Source organism: Passer montanus, unplaced genomic scaffold (genome assembly GCF_014805655.1).
Source record: "Passer montanus isolate IOZ18808 unplaced genomic scaffold, ASM1480565v1 scaffold51, whole genome shotgun sequence".
NCBI classification, from domain to species: Eukaryota; Metazoa; Chordata; class Aves; order Passeriformes; family Passeridae; genus Passer; species Passer montanus.
Window position 1 is genome coordinate 4,337,243 of NW_024370041.1, and position 14,223 is coordinate 4,351,465.

General features: G+C 37.2%; 1 protein-coding gene across 1 annotated transcript in view; it reads right to left on the reverse strand.

Annotated features, from left to right (window-relative positions):
• Nucleotides 1–917: 917 nt before the first annotated feature.
• The window catches only part of LETM1 (leucine zipper and EF-hand containing transmembrane protein 1), a 28,845-nt gene continuing 15,539 nt past the window's right edge, over nucleotides 918–14,223 (reverse strand). The window contains 9 exon segments of the mRNA XM_039723931.1: nucleotides 918–5,152; nucleotides 6,493–6,631; nucleotides 8,544–8,731; nucleotides 9,294–9,428; nucleotides 10,153–10,308; nucleotides 10,912–11,082; nucleotides 11,689–11,820; nucleotides 12,866–12,985; nucleotides 13,432–13,635. Coding sequence (XP_039579865.1) covers nucleotides 5,003–5,152; nucleotides 6,493–6,631; nucleotides 8,544–8,731; nucleotides 9,294–9,428; nucleotides 10,153–10,308; nucleotides 10,912–11,082; nucleotides 11,689–11,820; nucleotides 12,866–12,985; nucleotides 13,432–13,635 — 1,395 coding nt within the window. The 3' untranslated portion in view covers nucleotides 918–5,002.

A 14,223-nucleotide genomic window follows, 5' to 3' on the forward strand; every position in this document is an offset into this window, starting at 1 on the left:
CCCAACCAGTTTTCTGCCTGCCTGCAACACCAGCCTGATGCAAAAGAGGATTCCATCCAGTGAAGTCACAGCAATGTGTTCATTATCTGCTGTTAGAGCAGGCAGTTGCCATTCCCCCCGTGCATATTTGCAGACAATGCACAAATCCATGTCTGTAATATAATTGAGTCTGGCTGAGCTGGAGATCATTTCCCCCCAGCAGCCCTCACAGTGCTGTGCTTTGCACTGAGAGCTGCAAAGGTGTTGATAACCCACCCATGATTTGGCTGCTGCTGGGCAGGGCTGGCACAGCATCAGTGCTGCCTCCCATCAATGGGCTGGGAGTGGGCAAGATCCTGAGAGGGGACACAATTTAATTTACCGAAGGTATATTCTAGACCCTATAGTGTCAGCTCAGATACAAAGCCAAGGAAAGGAGGAGGGAGGAAGGATATTTGTTATTTACAGTGTTTGCCCTCCTCACCTGTTGAAGCCCTGTGTCCCCAAAAGTGGCTGAACTTGAACATGGGGAGTAGAGAATAAATCTTATTTTTTCCTCTTTGCTTGTACATGCACAAACTTTTGCTGTTGCCTTAGTAAACTGCCTTATCTCAATCTACAAGCTGTCCCCATTTTTCCCTTAGATTTTAACAGTTACACACTGTTGTTATAAACACGTCATAAAGATTCATTAAAGAGTATAATAAGCATTATATCTCAACAAAGAGAACAGTGGATCCAGAAGTCAATCTCTTTCTTGGGAGTTCAGTAAATATGATCAAGGACACTTGTCAATGACCACATTTAATTCACAAACTCAAACCCCAATTCCTCTGCTTGTCAGTTTGACCACTGCTGCACACCACACCTATTCACCCTAATTAAAGGGTCATTAAAGGAAATTCTTAAAGCAAAAGCTTAAAATGAACAAGTTCTGCCACTTTTAAAGATTTTTATTTGGTATTTGGCTTTAAGCAGAAGAAGGAAAAATTTGCAACACAACCTTGCTTATTTATTATTATTTTAAAAGCATGTCAAGGCAGAGGGTTGTCTTCAGCCACCTGTTGAAACACTTGACACTAGAGAGCAGATTCAGCATTTGCATGTTCCCAAATCCTGTTTTAAAGCAGACAGAAGATTACTTTCATAGACACATAGCTCATCAGCATCCAGCCCTGTGCCTGGCATCTCATCTGAAGAGCAATAAATTAACAGTAAACAATCAAAATCAACAGAAAAATAATGGAGAGATTAGGTTTCAAAATGATACTTTTATTGTAACTAAACAAAGGACACAGGCTCCAATTAACATAAAAATTTTATACTGAGTTATGGCAAACACAGGACAGTATGCTCAGAGCACAGACAAATGATTTTCAACTTAAATTTATAACACAGGCTGAAATTCATCAACTGAAAAGCAAAATTTGGAATACATACAAAGAACAGAATATGGGATTATTCTTTAAATTAAGTATACCCAATTATTTGATATTAACAATTTGAAAGTATTTAAATACATGCTGAAGTAGCTAAAGTTAAAATTATTAGCAAGGCATGTAGATATAAAGTTACAAGTATTTTGGAGTTGTATAAAAGATGTAACTTTTTCCCCCTGCACAAAGCCTACATAAGTATAAGGTACTATCCTGGCAAGAGATATTCTCTACCTGCATGCAGTCCTGCTGACAAACTCTGACTGAACAGCTTTCTGGCACTTAATCTGCAGGCAGACTGACTCTCACAGTATGTAGTCAGTGATGAAAATCTCTGTGAAAATCATCTTTTGGGCTAAGATGAAAAAGAAACAAGTTTTTCCATAAAACAGCTCCTATAACACGCTTGTTTTGAAGGGGGGAAAGAAATCACATCCTACTCTACTTCTCTTCCCTGTTCCTAAATGGATTTTTAAAAAAGCTTTTTGCATGTTTTACATTTTCCCCCTGAATATTATTTGAATCTGCAACAACCCCATCAATGGTCTTACCAATCACCTAAGTCTGAGCTCAGAGGCTTTGCCTGTGTAAGTCACAAAGTCATCGAAATCTCGCATATCCTTTAAATTATTTAAAGAAATATTTACATCTCCTGATTAAATATTCACTCAGGAATAAGTTCTGACCAGTTAATGTACATTTGTACACTCATCCTTCTCTGAATGTACTGCAGCTTCTGGTTTTTTTGGTCAACACCAAAGGCAACCAAGGACATTAGCTGGAGTTACTCCACTCTGCTGCAGTTGCCTGCATCACCAGTACAGAGCTGCTTGGGAGGTTCAAAGTTGGGTAAAAGTGGATCACCAAGGGCTTCCCTAATCTTTTAAAGCTTGCAGAACATGTGTTGTTCAAGTCCAGCTGTAATGGGTTTGCCTGCTTTCAACAGAAGGAAGGCATTGCCCCTGAAAGTCCTTTCTGTGGTTGGTGTGCACGTCCTGTCATCACTTTAGGGCACAGCAGAATGCTGCCATTTCTGACTGGCATTTAAAACAATTTTATGTAATCTGTAAAGATTTCACAATATGCCAAACTTCATGCAAATCCAAATGTATTCCAATTACTTTAATCAGAATATTCTTCATATAATTAAAAAAAAACAAACAAACCTGCTATTTTTGGCTCCCTTCTTATTTAATCCACAGAAAATTAAGTGAATAGTAAACACAGAACAGCAGCAAAGTGTTTTAAACTCCCAAATACTGCAATCAGTCAATTTACTTTCAGGACAGTTAAAGCTCTGTAAAACTTTAATCAATAAATATTTGAAAACAGCCTTTTCTGCTACTTCCCTGGTTTAAATCTGCATGCATTCAAGTGAATACAATTCTTAGGTTTTTGATATTCCATGAAAGGTAGCAGGCAATTTTAGAGAGAATCTTTACCACGTTTCAGGAATGTCAAGTAATATTCTTATACATTGTTTTAAAATTGAAAATATGCCACTGTAAAAATTGAGCGTACTTCAAAGTCCATAAATTCTAGCTGTAAATTATAAAATGGAAAATTAGTTTCTAGATCATATTTTTATGAAACCAGTTTTATTCTTGAATTTTCATCTAAAACAAGCGCTGGCCTAAAAAAAAAAAAGCACACAGTGAAGTCAGATCTTCAAAAATCTACAAAGTGACTTCCTTGCTGAAATCTCCAAGGTAATCGTGATTTATGAGGAAGAGAACAGCCCCCTTGTTTTGGGATACATGAACCATAAAGATTGTACTGATTTGAAATTTCAGCTTCACCACAGCAATTTCACACTTCAGATACAATTACAGTAATTCTCAGGAGGATCTTGCTGTAAGCAGCTTTCTTTGCAAACTGTACAGAATATGAAGAACTCAATAGTTGAACTAGACACTGACTTTTTCTAGAACTGTACATCCCACTGTACATATTGCTTTGGAAACAACTAAATACAATGGTCCATATCATGCAAGCCATGAGACTGTCAAAACTTCTTTTGTTCCACTAACTTCAAATAAGTTTGTACAAATAATTTAGCCAATCTAGATAAATACTGCACATGGAATTATGCTGAAATATGCTTGGGAGTTGGTATTTTCTACAAAAATATGCTACTATGACTAAAAGCATTAAGTACTAACTGCCCACCTCAATATCATCATGTACAGTGCCATTGTCAGATGTGCTCTCTATAATGTACACAAAATCAAGAATGGTTGTACATTTTATTATACTGGGTGCAAAATAAAAACAGAATAAAACCCCAAACCACAACCCTGCTGGTTCAAGCCTCACTACATGTATTTCCTAATAGATTTTAAGAAAAGTGTAAAATTTAGGCTACTGTGAATTATGGAACATCCCAGAGTTAGTATTTTAGTTTAAAACTTTAAATTTTACTGCTAAGAAGAAATATTAATGAGAAAACCGTGACCTACTGCCAGTATGTAGTCACACATTTAAAGACAGTGACTATAAACCAATAATGCAATCAAAGCACTGGCAACACCAGAAATGACTTGTTGACTGCACAGAAAGCAAAGCCATGAGATGAACATATTTATGTACTCTGACTATACTTGGTTAATGACTTTATACCTGAGATGAAAATTGAGAGGTAAGAGAACTAGTTATGGTGTAAATAATTATCAGATGAGAAACAAGCACACAAGATAGCTACATTTTCTAAAATATATGCAAAAAGATCACAACTGACATTTCCCCCTTTTGATTATTTTCATCATGCTATTCAGACAAACACTTTAACTCACTTTACCATGTGACAGATTGTGTTCTGAAACTATTTTAAAGGCTCCTGTGATTCCAATGCTTTAATAATTCATGGAGTTTTGAGTAGAAGCAACAAACTCTACTCTCTAGTCCTATGAAATTTAAGGCACCCATAAGTAGCAAACTTCATGCCAAGTTTCCATTCTAGGGAAAAATAAATCCGATTTTTCCCTTCAACAGAAAATAATAATAACCATGAATTCATAAAAGTGATCAGAATGCCACATTCTCTGTCAGTGAGGCAACAGCTTAGTGATATTTAGCTTAAAAACCCCTAAATCTACAGAACTACTACTGAAGCCACGGAATCTTAACCAGCAGATTAGAAAATGTGTAATATTGTGATGGAACAGAAAGTTTGTATTAAATTTTGAAAAAGCTAAAAGGTAGAAGCAGAGCAAGGTTGGGCCCCATGTAATGATGGAAGAAAATAAATGGGAAACATTTCTCCATGATAGATACACTGAATTTATACAGCAAACTTCTGAGTTTAATGGATCACTGTACCACAACAATGAGTGCAAATACATGTTTTTGTGGGCAGGAGCACTGCTAAGAAGCCTATTCTGTTTTCATCAGTATGGAATGACACTAAATCACTTCTTTGATGAACGGAAATTTCATTCCATATGTCAGAAAACTTATCTACGATTTATTACCAGAATCAGCTCAAAACACTTCCCATAATCACAAAGCTCAAGTAATATGTAGCCATTAGACACAGAAAGATATACAAGATTTTGGTTACAACTGCGATTAGCTTCAGATTCTGAAGCTTAATTCTTTGCTTCTGCAGCTTCCTTATCATGTTTTTCCTTTGCTTTCTCTTTTTCTTCCAGTTTTTCTTCTTTTTGAAGCAGTGACATAATCTCAGCAACCTGGCTGGTGCCAATATCAATATCTTCTTTGTCAATCAATTCTACAACCTACATGAACATAAAATGAAATTGAGAGCACATTTAGGTTTTACATGATGGAGGTGTTTTCCTACAATAAATTTTGTTAAGACAACTAAAGTATTCAGCTCTTGTGTTCAAGAAAAACAGCATTTTCTTTCTTACATGGAAGACAAATTCAAACCACAACCTGTACCTCAAACACATCCAGAGTACGAAAAAAAAAGCTCAAATGTAAACTAAAAGACTTAGAACTTTTGACCTTTGTGTGTGTAGCACACAAAGACATTTTAAAGCAATAGTAAAACAGACCCATTTATTTTATCTGTTTCAATGGAAAGTTGAGATTCAGTACCTGTTGAAAAAGTATTTAAGACAGTAATTTATAGACTTAATTTTATTTTAATTTTATTTAAGAACATCTACTGTACCAGATAGGCACAAATTTATAAAAACTTAAAAGTAGAGGGGGTGGGACTTTCAGAAAGGAAATGAAGAAAATAATCTAGTAAATTATTCCAAATTGCTTTAAATAGCTTTTTGTACAAATGTATTCTTGGCATCTCTCCTCAAGTTCCTAGACTTATTGTGCAACATATGCAGAATTTACAAGTACATTTTATCTGTGTTGCTAAATGTGCAGCGGCTGTTTAGAGCAACAGGGAAGATAATCACCACTGGTGCAGTAGAGAGGAAAAATGTGTTTCAAAAGGCTGATACTGTATTTTCTAGCTGGCCATAGTTTAAATGCTATTTCTGTATGCAGTAGCAGAATGACTTGAGGGAAGTAAGTTTCAGGACAAATCTAAATTTACCAAGTGAAAAAGAAACACGAAAATGAAGATGAAAAGGGAGAGAAAACCTGAGAATGTTCAGCAAAATGAGAGAACAGGACAAATCAGGCAACAAACACAACTTGTTGTCTTTCAAGCACAGGAAATACAGATCTCAATGAAACATCTGAAGTATACAAATAGGCAAGCAAAGCTACTATTTTGTATTGATATGAAATATATCTATGGATGTTACATCAAGACTTTCCCTAACAGTGATAGTTCTACTCCCTCCCGTTCGTAAGTAATAGCAAAATTACCCTATTTTACAGAACTTGACAGAGACATGCAGAAAAACCTACTGCTTCAAAGGTAATGTGGTAATGAACATGGATTTCCCTCCCCCCACCAAAAAAACCCAGCCATATAGATTCTCAAGATGCTGTTACATAAGATTTATTTACAATACATACCAAAAACCTCACTGGCATCAAGTAAAGACCCTTGCAAAAGACTGCACTATGAATTTATGCCCAAACAGGTGCAATGTTTGAAGGATGGTTAGCCTTATTTTCTTTAAGAAGTCCACAAACTTACCTTAACAACATTATCTATATCAACTTGGCCATCCTTGTTTTCATCTAGTGCCTCTGCAATCCTTGTTAGCTTCTCCTCTGGAATCTTCTGAATTTGTTTCATTGCATTAATTAGCTCAGCAATGCTGATGAGATTCTTCCTGAAGAGAAAGCACAAACTCTACATGACAAGCAGTCACTCCAAAGGAATAAGGTTGACAAAAGGCAGTACTGGAAGCTACTACACTGCAGGATGCTTGTAAAATCACTAATCAATTATTTACAATCCTGAACATGCAAAAGAATGTAAAAAACCAAAAAGGAGTTACTGATCAGAAAGCAGATTTTCATCTTGCCATAGAATCTCATGTTTTCAGTTTCCACATGTTCAACTGAACAAATATAAGTACCCAGAAGCATTTGAATTACAGTTTTCTGTGCTTCCCAGACTGTGTATCTAATGCCCTTTGTCCCTTCACTCCCCATTTACCAAAGATATAGTGCCATGTTTCTGGCATCCTTTTACATACAGAGGGGGGCTGACAGAAAATCAATGAGTCACAGGAAAACAAAAGCTGAGAACTAATCACTTGAGCAATTGAGCTGTTCTGTTAAATCAGCTTCACTTGCTCCTGTCAAGGACCAGACTCTGGGGAAGGAAGGACCAGCAGGTTTCAGATGTTACTCTCTGCTCACTGATCTCATGATGTTCAAGTTGTTTGCTGCAACCTAAAGCCCTTCCTTGCTTCTGTATTTTGCAAGTTTGAAGAAACATCTTCCAGCACAGATCCAGCTGAAATGCAGGAGACAGTGAAGCCAATAAATACTAAACAGAAGGGCTTTATCAGTGTAGTCCCAGCTCTTCTGGGCACAGACCAACTTTTATGCAAGGAGCATTTCTCATGCTGCTGCTAAATGCCCTGGACATAGCTTGATAATGACTGCACCATCCTGAAGGTTAAAAGACAAGCCTTTGACAACTAAGCAATATTTAAACTAGTAATTTTCAATGATCCACAATCACCTACAAAATTATCCAGAAAACCATCCATTACGAAGTATAATTACATTCAGTACCAGCAGATTCTGCATTGTATTGTTAGTTTACAAATTCAGATGGTTTTGATCAACAACTTCTCTGTAGCACCATTCATATGCCTGCCTTATTACACAAAATCTGCAACAAATGACCGTTTGCCCTGGGGACTGGAAAACATAGAGCTCAGAAGCAAGAAAAGCAGAATCCATATTTCTGTTTAGTCACGCTCTTTGGGAGCTGCCATACTCTCTTAATTAATCACACAAAATGGTGTAAGCATAAACCAGACTAACACAGCATTTATGATCACAAACCATGAGTGTTTGTGTCACAGTTTCCAGGTATTTCAGCATGTGCAACAAGCAGTCTGTGACCATTTAACATAGGATTGCCTGAAAGACTCTCCAATAATATTAAGACCTGGATAAGTGTTGATAAATGAATTTTGTAATGAAACAGGAAAGATCTTTCATTGAAAATCTGTGTATTAAAAAATTGAAATGAAGTCAATCTCTTGGAAAGGGAGCATGTAAAATTATCTCCTCACTTTCACTGGACACATTTTCTCACTTGTCTCAAGACACCATAGATCCTTGCAATTTTTTTCCTCACTAACATCTTTGATACCAAATAACAACAAATATGGACATACTCACACTGTTGTGCACCTTTTCAGTCAATGGCACAGGGCAAAAATTACTGTGTGAAGAGCATGACCAAGGGGATGATTTCACCTGTAATCCTGTTAGTGCCAGAGGCATGGGCAATATGGTAAGATTCTAATCAATGCTTAGACTTTCAGAACACTCTCAGGATCTGGGGAATTATACCTCCTTTTTTCCTTCATCAGTTCTACCATATTTAGCCTTAGCAGAGAGAAAATCTGCAGCACAATTTTGTTAATTATTTTTTAAATCAATTATCTCAATATTCCAAACAAGTTATTCACCAATTATTTTTTAACCACATATCAGACAAAAACAAGAGTGAAGGTGAACAGCCAGAGACACATCCAGTGCTCCCAGGTCACTTACCCAGCAGGAGTATCCTCACCATCCAGCTTTGCATCTGCTGTCTTTTGACTTGTTTCTAATTCCACAATAATTTTGTCTATCTGACCAATCATTCGGTTCACTCTCTTTGTCAGTCTCTTGCTTGCCTTTGACTCTTCCACTGCCTCTTCCTCACCAGTTTTAGAAAGCTCCTTTATCTCTTGCAAGTCCTAGAAGAAATGGTCAAGAGAGAGAATAGCTTTTGCTGGTGTGAATTCACAACAGACAATACTGACTTCAACCAGCACTTAAAGACAGGAGCCATTTGTAGATGAAATACAAGTGTAGAGACATACAAAGCCAAATAGAATTAGAACAACAAATTTTAACACTGCTGCCTTTCTCATGCACCTCTTAAATGTTATTTTCCACACCTTTCATAAGACTGGCTAAGGTTCATTTTACTTATCTTGGTAATTTCTGTAATACTGACATCTACATTGCTAAGAAAGAACTGCAGCATGCAGCAGTCAGTCAGCTCCTGCTACCCCAGCCCCCTGGGAACAAGAGCAGGAGCAGGAATCTCATCTGCTGGGAACTACTCTAATGATAACAATTAGGCTTTGAACATGTTACACAAATGAGGCTCTGCATCGTCACACACAAAGTTCGTTCACTCAGCTTCCAACTTCAGACTAACAGAAAACCAAGAAAGAGAATCTTTAATTTGTGGATCACTTCTGGTATAACTAAACACGAACAGAAAAAGAGCTTCCATTCCCCATTCTTCACCTCGTTATACTCCTGGATATCATCCTTCAATTCCTCAAGCTCCTCCTTTTCCTTTGTTAGTGATTTTTTCTGTTCCTGTAGCTTGGTGCAAGCATCACTCAGTACATCAATCTCCTCCTTGGTAATTTCCTCACCCTGTAACAGAAACAGACAAATTAGTGAAAGGCACATTTGTGATCTTCCTGCAAGATTTGCATTCTTCTAGCAGAAAAGAGAAAATATAGGATTTTTTTTACATGTTTGGAATCACTACTATCACACAGTGATTTTGAGGTTAATACAAAGATTTTAAATGGTAAGGCAGTTAATTTGCTATGGTACTGTTTTTTGAAGTGCACCTTCAGCTAATATGATTGATTATGTGAGTTTCTGAAATTCTATACCTGATAATCTCATTTAAGAATGTTTAACTTAATTCTTGGGCTAAGCAATTAAAACAACTGAGAAACAATTCACCATGTATGGGAAAAGATAAATTACACCAAAAAAAGAGTTAAATTTGGAAAATTGCCCTGTAGAAAAGTTATCTTCAATAACCTTTGTGAGAATGAGGATGAACATCCATAGTAAGTACACCTGTCTCTTGAAAAGCTGACAAAATATGCACAGGCCCATTCCATCTACAGAAAGTGCAACTGCCCCCCCAAACAGGCATATTAATTTCAATAATCTAGAGAGATAAAGGAGATGTTTTGTTCTGATTTCAGCTTCTGCATTGGTGAATTTTCAGTTTTTAACTGACAGAATGTGGTGAGAGGGTTAGAAGTGAAGGGCAGACCAGCAATTTATCACAGTCCTCACATCAATGCTCTGAATCTTTACATTCAAAAGTATGAAAACGTGTGGTTATCCAGATTACCTTAATGCCTTCCAGCACTGGTGCTGTATCTATCAGTGCCTCTGAGTGCACTGCTGCACCTGCCCGTGCCAGTTCTGGTTCAGTATCCATCACCACCTGGCTTTTTTTAGCTTGCAGAGCAGTTGCTTCAAGATCTGCTGCTGGTTCCGTCGCTTTCTAAATTTAAACCCAAAACATTAGCTGTGTTAGTTTCAGGAAAGAATGACTTGTCAAAATAGAAATAGTTGTCAAAGTAGAAGTGCTCATTTTTATGAGAAGAGGTTAAAAAATTGCACGATATTGAGTGGTTTCACATTAACATATTTACTTGTATTTAAAGAACTACTTCTGTGAGCTCCTGAGGCTTAATTCACTAATGAAGCAGGCCAGTAGCTTTTATAGTCAAATATTATACAGCAACATTATCAGGTTGGTGAAAAACAGAAAGAGCCAAAGATAAGAACATTTAAAATGTGGGGTGCAGAAAACTTTAAAAAAAAAAAAACCAAACAAAACCACTACCTTTACTACAGAAAAAGAAGTCTTTTCTTATTACTTTAATTAAGAAGGAAGAGAAATCCCAGATAAGTAAGACTGAGCCAACATTTTATAGTAAACTTTTGTGTTGCAGTCAGTTAAAATATTCTCTCATATCTTCCACATGTGGATTTAAAGTCCAGTTTCTTGCAGACAATACCCAGAGCAGAGGCAGTAACTCATTACATGCCAGTGTTCACATCACTTGACATTTACTCCTCAGTAGTTGTGAGCAGAACTTACCATGGCTGCAACTTCAAGGATTTCTTTGGCCTTCTCTGCAGCTTCAGACATTTTCTTTTCTTCATTTTCTTTTCTGATGGCTTCTTCTTCCTGAAGTGTTGCTTCCAGTCGTACTTTGTTATCTATTTTCTCACCTTCTACTTCTGCCACTTTCACTTGAGCCTCTTTGGCCTAAAAAAACAAAAGTAGCTAGTAGAAGTGTGTATATACATACAGGTATGGCTGCATAATGTAGGTTTAGATATCCTGATTGAGATAGGTAGTACAGGTATGCTAATGAATATAGTCAAAGCCCCCAAATGTTACCCTATTTATGCATTTTTCAGACAAAGATGACTCCTTGTCTTGAGAAAGTTTTCTGTTTTGGTGGAAATGTGAATTTTTCACCCTGAAATTATACATGTTCTTCAGTCTCTTTCTCTCAAGACTACCAACAATATATTCTGATAATTTATTTGCATAGCATTATGTATTTTAAAGTATTAATACCTTTCTATGGCCTGAAGCATTTCTTGTTTTTGTGAAAAGTGTAATCTAAATCTTCTTATGCTATTACTGTCTGCTGTCATGTAATCCAATATTGCCCTGTGTTTGCTTTATCCTCATATCTCTCCACATACAACACAACTTCTGCCTTTGAAGGTCACACAAATTAACCTAGCTATGATTTTGTTTTTCAAGGAAAAGCAAGGAACTGAGAAGAACATCTACTTGTCTGGATGGATTTTCAGTCATGACACTGAAAGTTAGTTACACACTATGTCCATCAATACTTACAGCACTGTCTGGTAGTGTCTGAAGGGTTGTTTTGAGCTGATCAGCTGGAGAAAGGGTATCTGGAAGATACATGGCTCTGGATAAAATAAGCAACGAAGTAGGAATTTCCTGGTTCAGGTGCAGATCTAACCACTGTAAGTGCAATACAAAAAACAAGTCTTTAATTTCAGGATGTTTTATTCTTTTTTATAAACAAAATCAAGCAAAACTATTTTTTTTTTTACCACTACTTATCAGTCAATATCCTAACACAGGAACTACAGACTACAACCAGCTAAGAATTACAGCCATTGCAATGAAAGATAGGAAGATGCATTTTGTTTGAAGAAGTATATCAAGAAACACTGAATGAATATTTGAACAAGTGGTTTGTTTCACATGCACCTTAAAATCACAGAACCATTTTGGATTGGGTTAAAGATCATCCATCTAGTTCCAACTCCCTGCCACGGGCAGGGACACCTTCCACTAAACTGTTCCTCAGAGCTCCATTCAACCTGGCCTTCAACACCTCCAGGGATGGGGAGCACATCTCTGGAAACCTGAGCCAGTGTCTCACCACCCTCACAGAAAATAATTCCTAATATCTAATCTAAACCTGCCCTCCTTCAGCTCAAGGCCATTCCCCTTTGTCCTATCACTGCACATCCTTGTGAAAAGCCCCTCTCCAGCTTTCCTGAAAGCCCCCTTTAGGTACTGAAGGTGCTATAAAGGTGTCCCTGGAGCTTTCTCTTCTCCAGGCTGAACAACCCTAACTCCCTCAGCCCACCTTCATGATAGAGATGCTCCAGGCTGCTGTAATCAACTTAGTGGCCTCCTCTAGACATGTTCCAACAGACCTTCCTCTAAACCAGGCAACACCAAGAGACAACTGATCTACTAGGTGGAAACTCCCTTTGAGCAAGATAATAACTGACATTACAAACTTTCAAAATTACAAACATATTTCAGATATGTTAAATTTAAAGTATCTATCTGCATCAACAAAACATCATGGTCAAAAGGCAGTAACCCACAGCTACTATATACTTACAAAGTACAGGTGACAAAAGCTTATTAAGAAGACTCTTTTAACCAAGCCTTTAATGAGAACAGAATCAAAATGACTTCTCAGAATCAGAACAAAAAACAGAGCATCAGAGCTAACAACTGGAATTAGGTCTGTGCAAAACCATACCTGTTTAAGCTGCTCCTTGAGACGCTCCTCTGTCACACCAAGAGCTCTCATGCCTCGGGCACGACAAGCTGCCTGCAGTTCTTTAACAGTCAGGGTATCAACTCCCTCTTCAGCAATCATCTGCACAATGGAAAGGAAATGTGACCGTGTTAGAGCTCAAAACAGAGGCACCATCAGCACTGCACAGCCACGTGTTACAACAGCCACTAGAGGCTGCTGTGCTAACACAAAACAGCCTCAGCTGCTCCCCCAGCTCCAGCATGGACAGCCAACCCCTAAGCTGATACTTCAACCAGCTCCCTTAAAATTAGTTTCACAGGAATGTTTTAATTTGGGATATAATTATTTTCATTTCAATTAATGGTAGGTTAAAAAAAGATCAGTTTTTTCTTAACAAATAAGGATGCTCCTGATTTTAAGCTCTTCAAGCCTTTTTGTTCAAAGTTCTCAAACAAGACAAAACAAGAAAGGAAAATGCCTAGAAAAACAAACATACATATATCCACACACACTCATTACTGTTATGTGTCAAAATTATTACCCAGTGCCTACTCAGAATGACTCACCTTGTCATCTGCTTTTATGCTCCTCAACCTCATTGTCAGCTGGAAGCGGAGAAAGTTATTTGTCCCAATTGACTGAAGTTCCAACAATTTACAAAGTGCCACCAGCTGAGGCCTGGTCAGATTGTCCAGTGTCAACTCATCTTCAAACAGTTTAGAGAACCTTAGGATCTCCTCATTACTGGGTCTTTCACCAGTTTCCCTGATCTGGGAGAAAAAAACAAACACACACAAAGCTTTTCAAAGAAAATGTTATAGTAGGGCATTATTTTGAATAAAAACATTCTCCTCGTTTGTTAAGCACTTTGCAACAGTTTTGGCGTAAGAAATAGCACATAAGGAAGGAATGAAAGAAGTTTGTAAAAAAACAACTTGCCTATTTACTTAGGGAAAAGAATTGATAGTGCTGACAGTTTCCAACATCACTGCATACTTAGGATAAAATTAACAAAACAAAAATTGGAAGCACCTGTACACTAAGGAGCTGAATTGCACTGCCATGAGATACCTCAATAAATAAATAAATAAATAAGTATACACACCTTTGAGTTAATAAATAGTTGCTACAGGAGTCACACTGGCAGATATTTGTTCTGCTACCATATTTACTAAACACAGAAACACATCAGATAAAGATGGAAAAATAAACTAAGAAGTTCACCCAATAGCAAAAATTCTGGAACACTGGTGTCCCCATGAAACATAGATTTAGACACTTAACTACCTAATTCTCTTCATTTGTTACAATGCTCTGGCTTTCACTTCCTAGATGTTCTGCATAACCTCAGTGCAAAT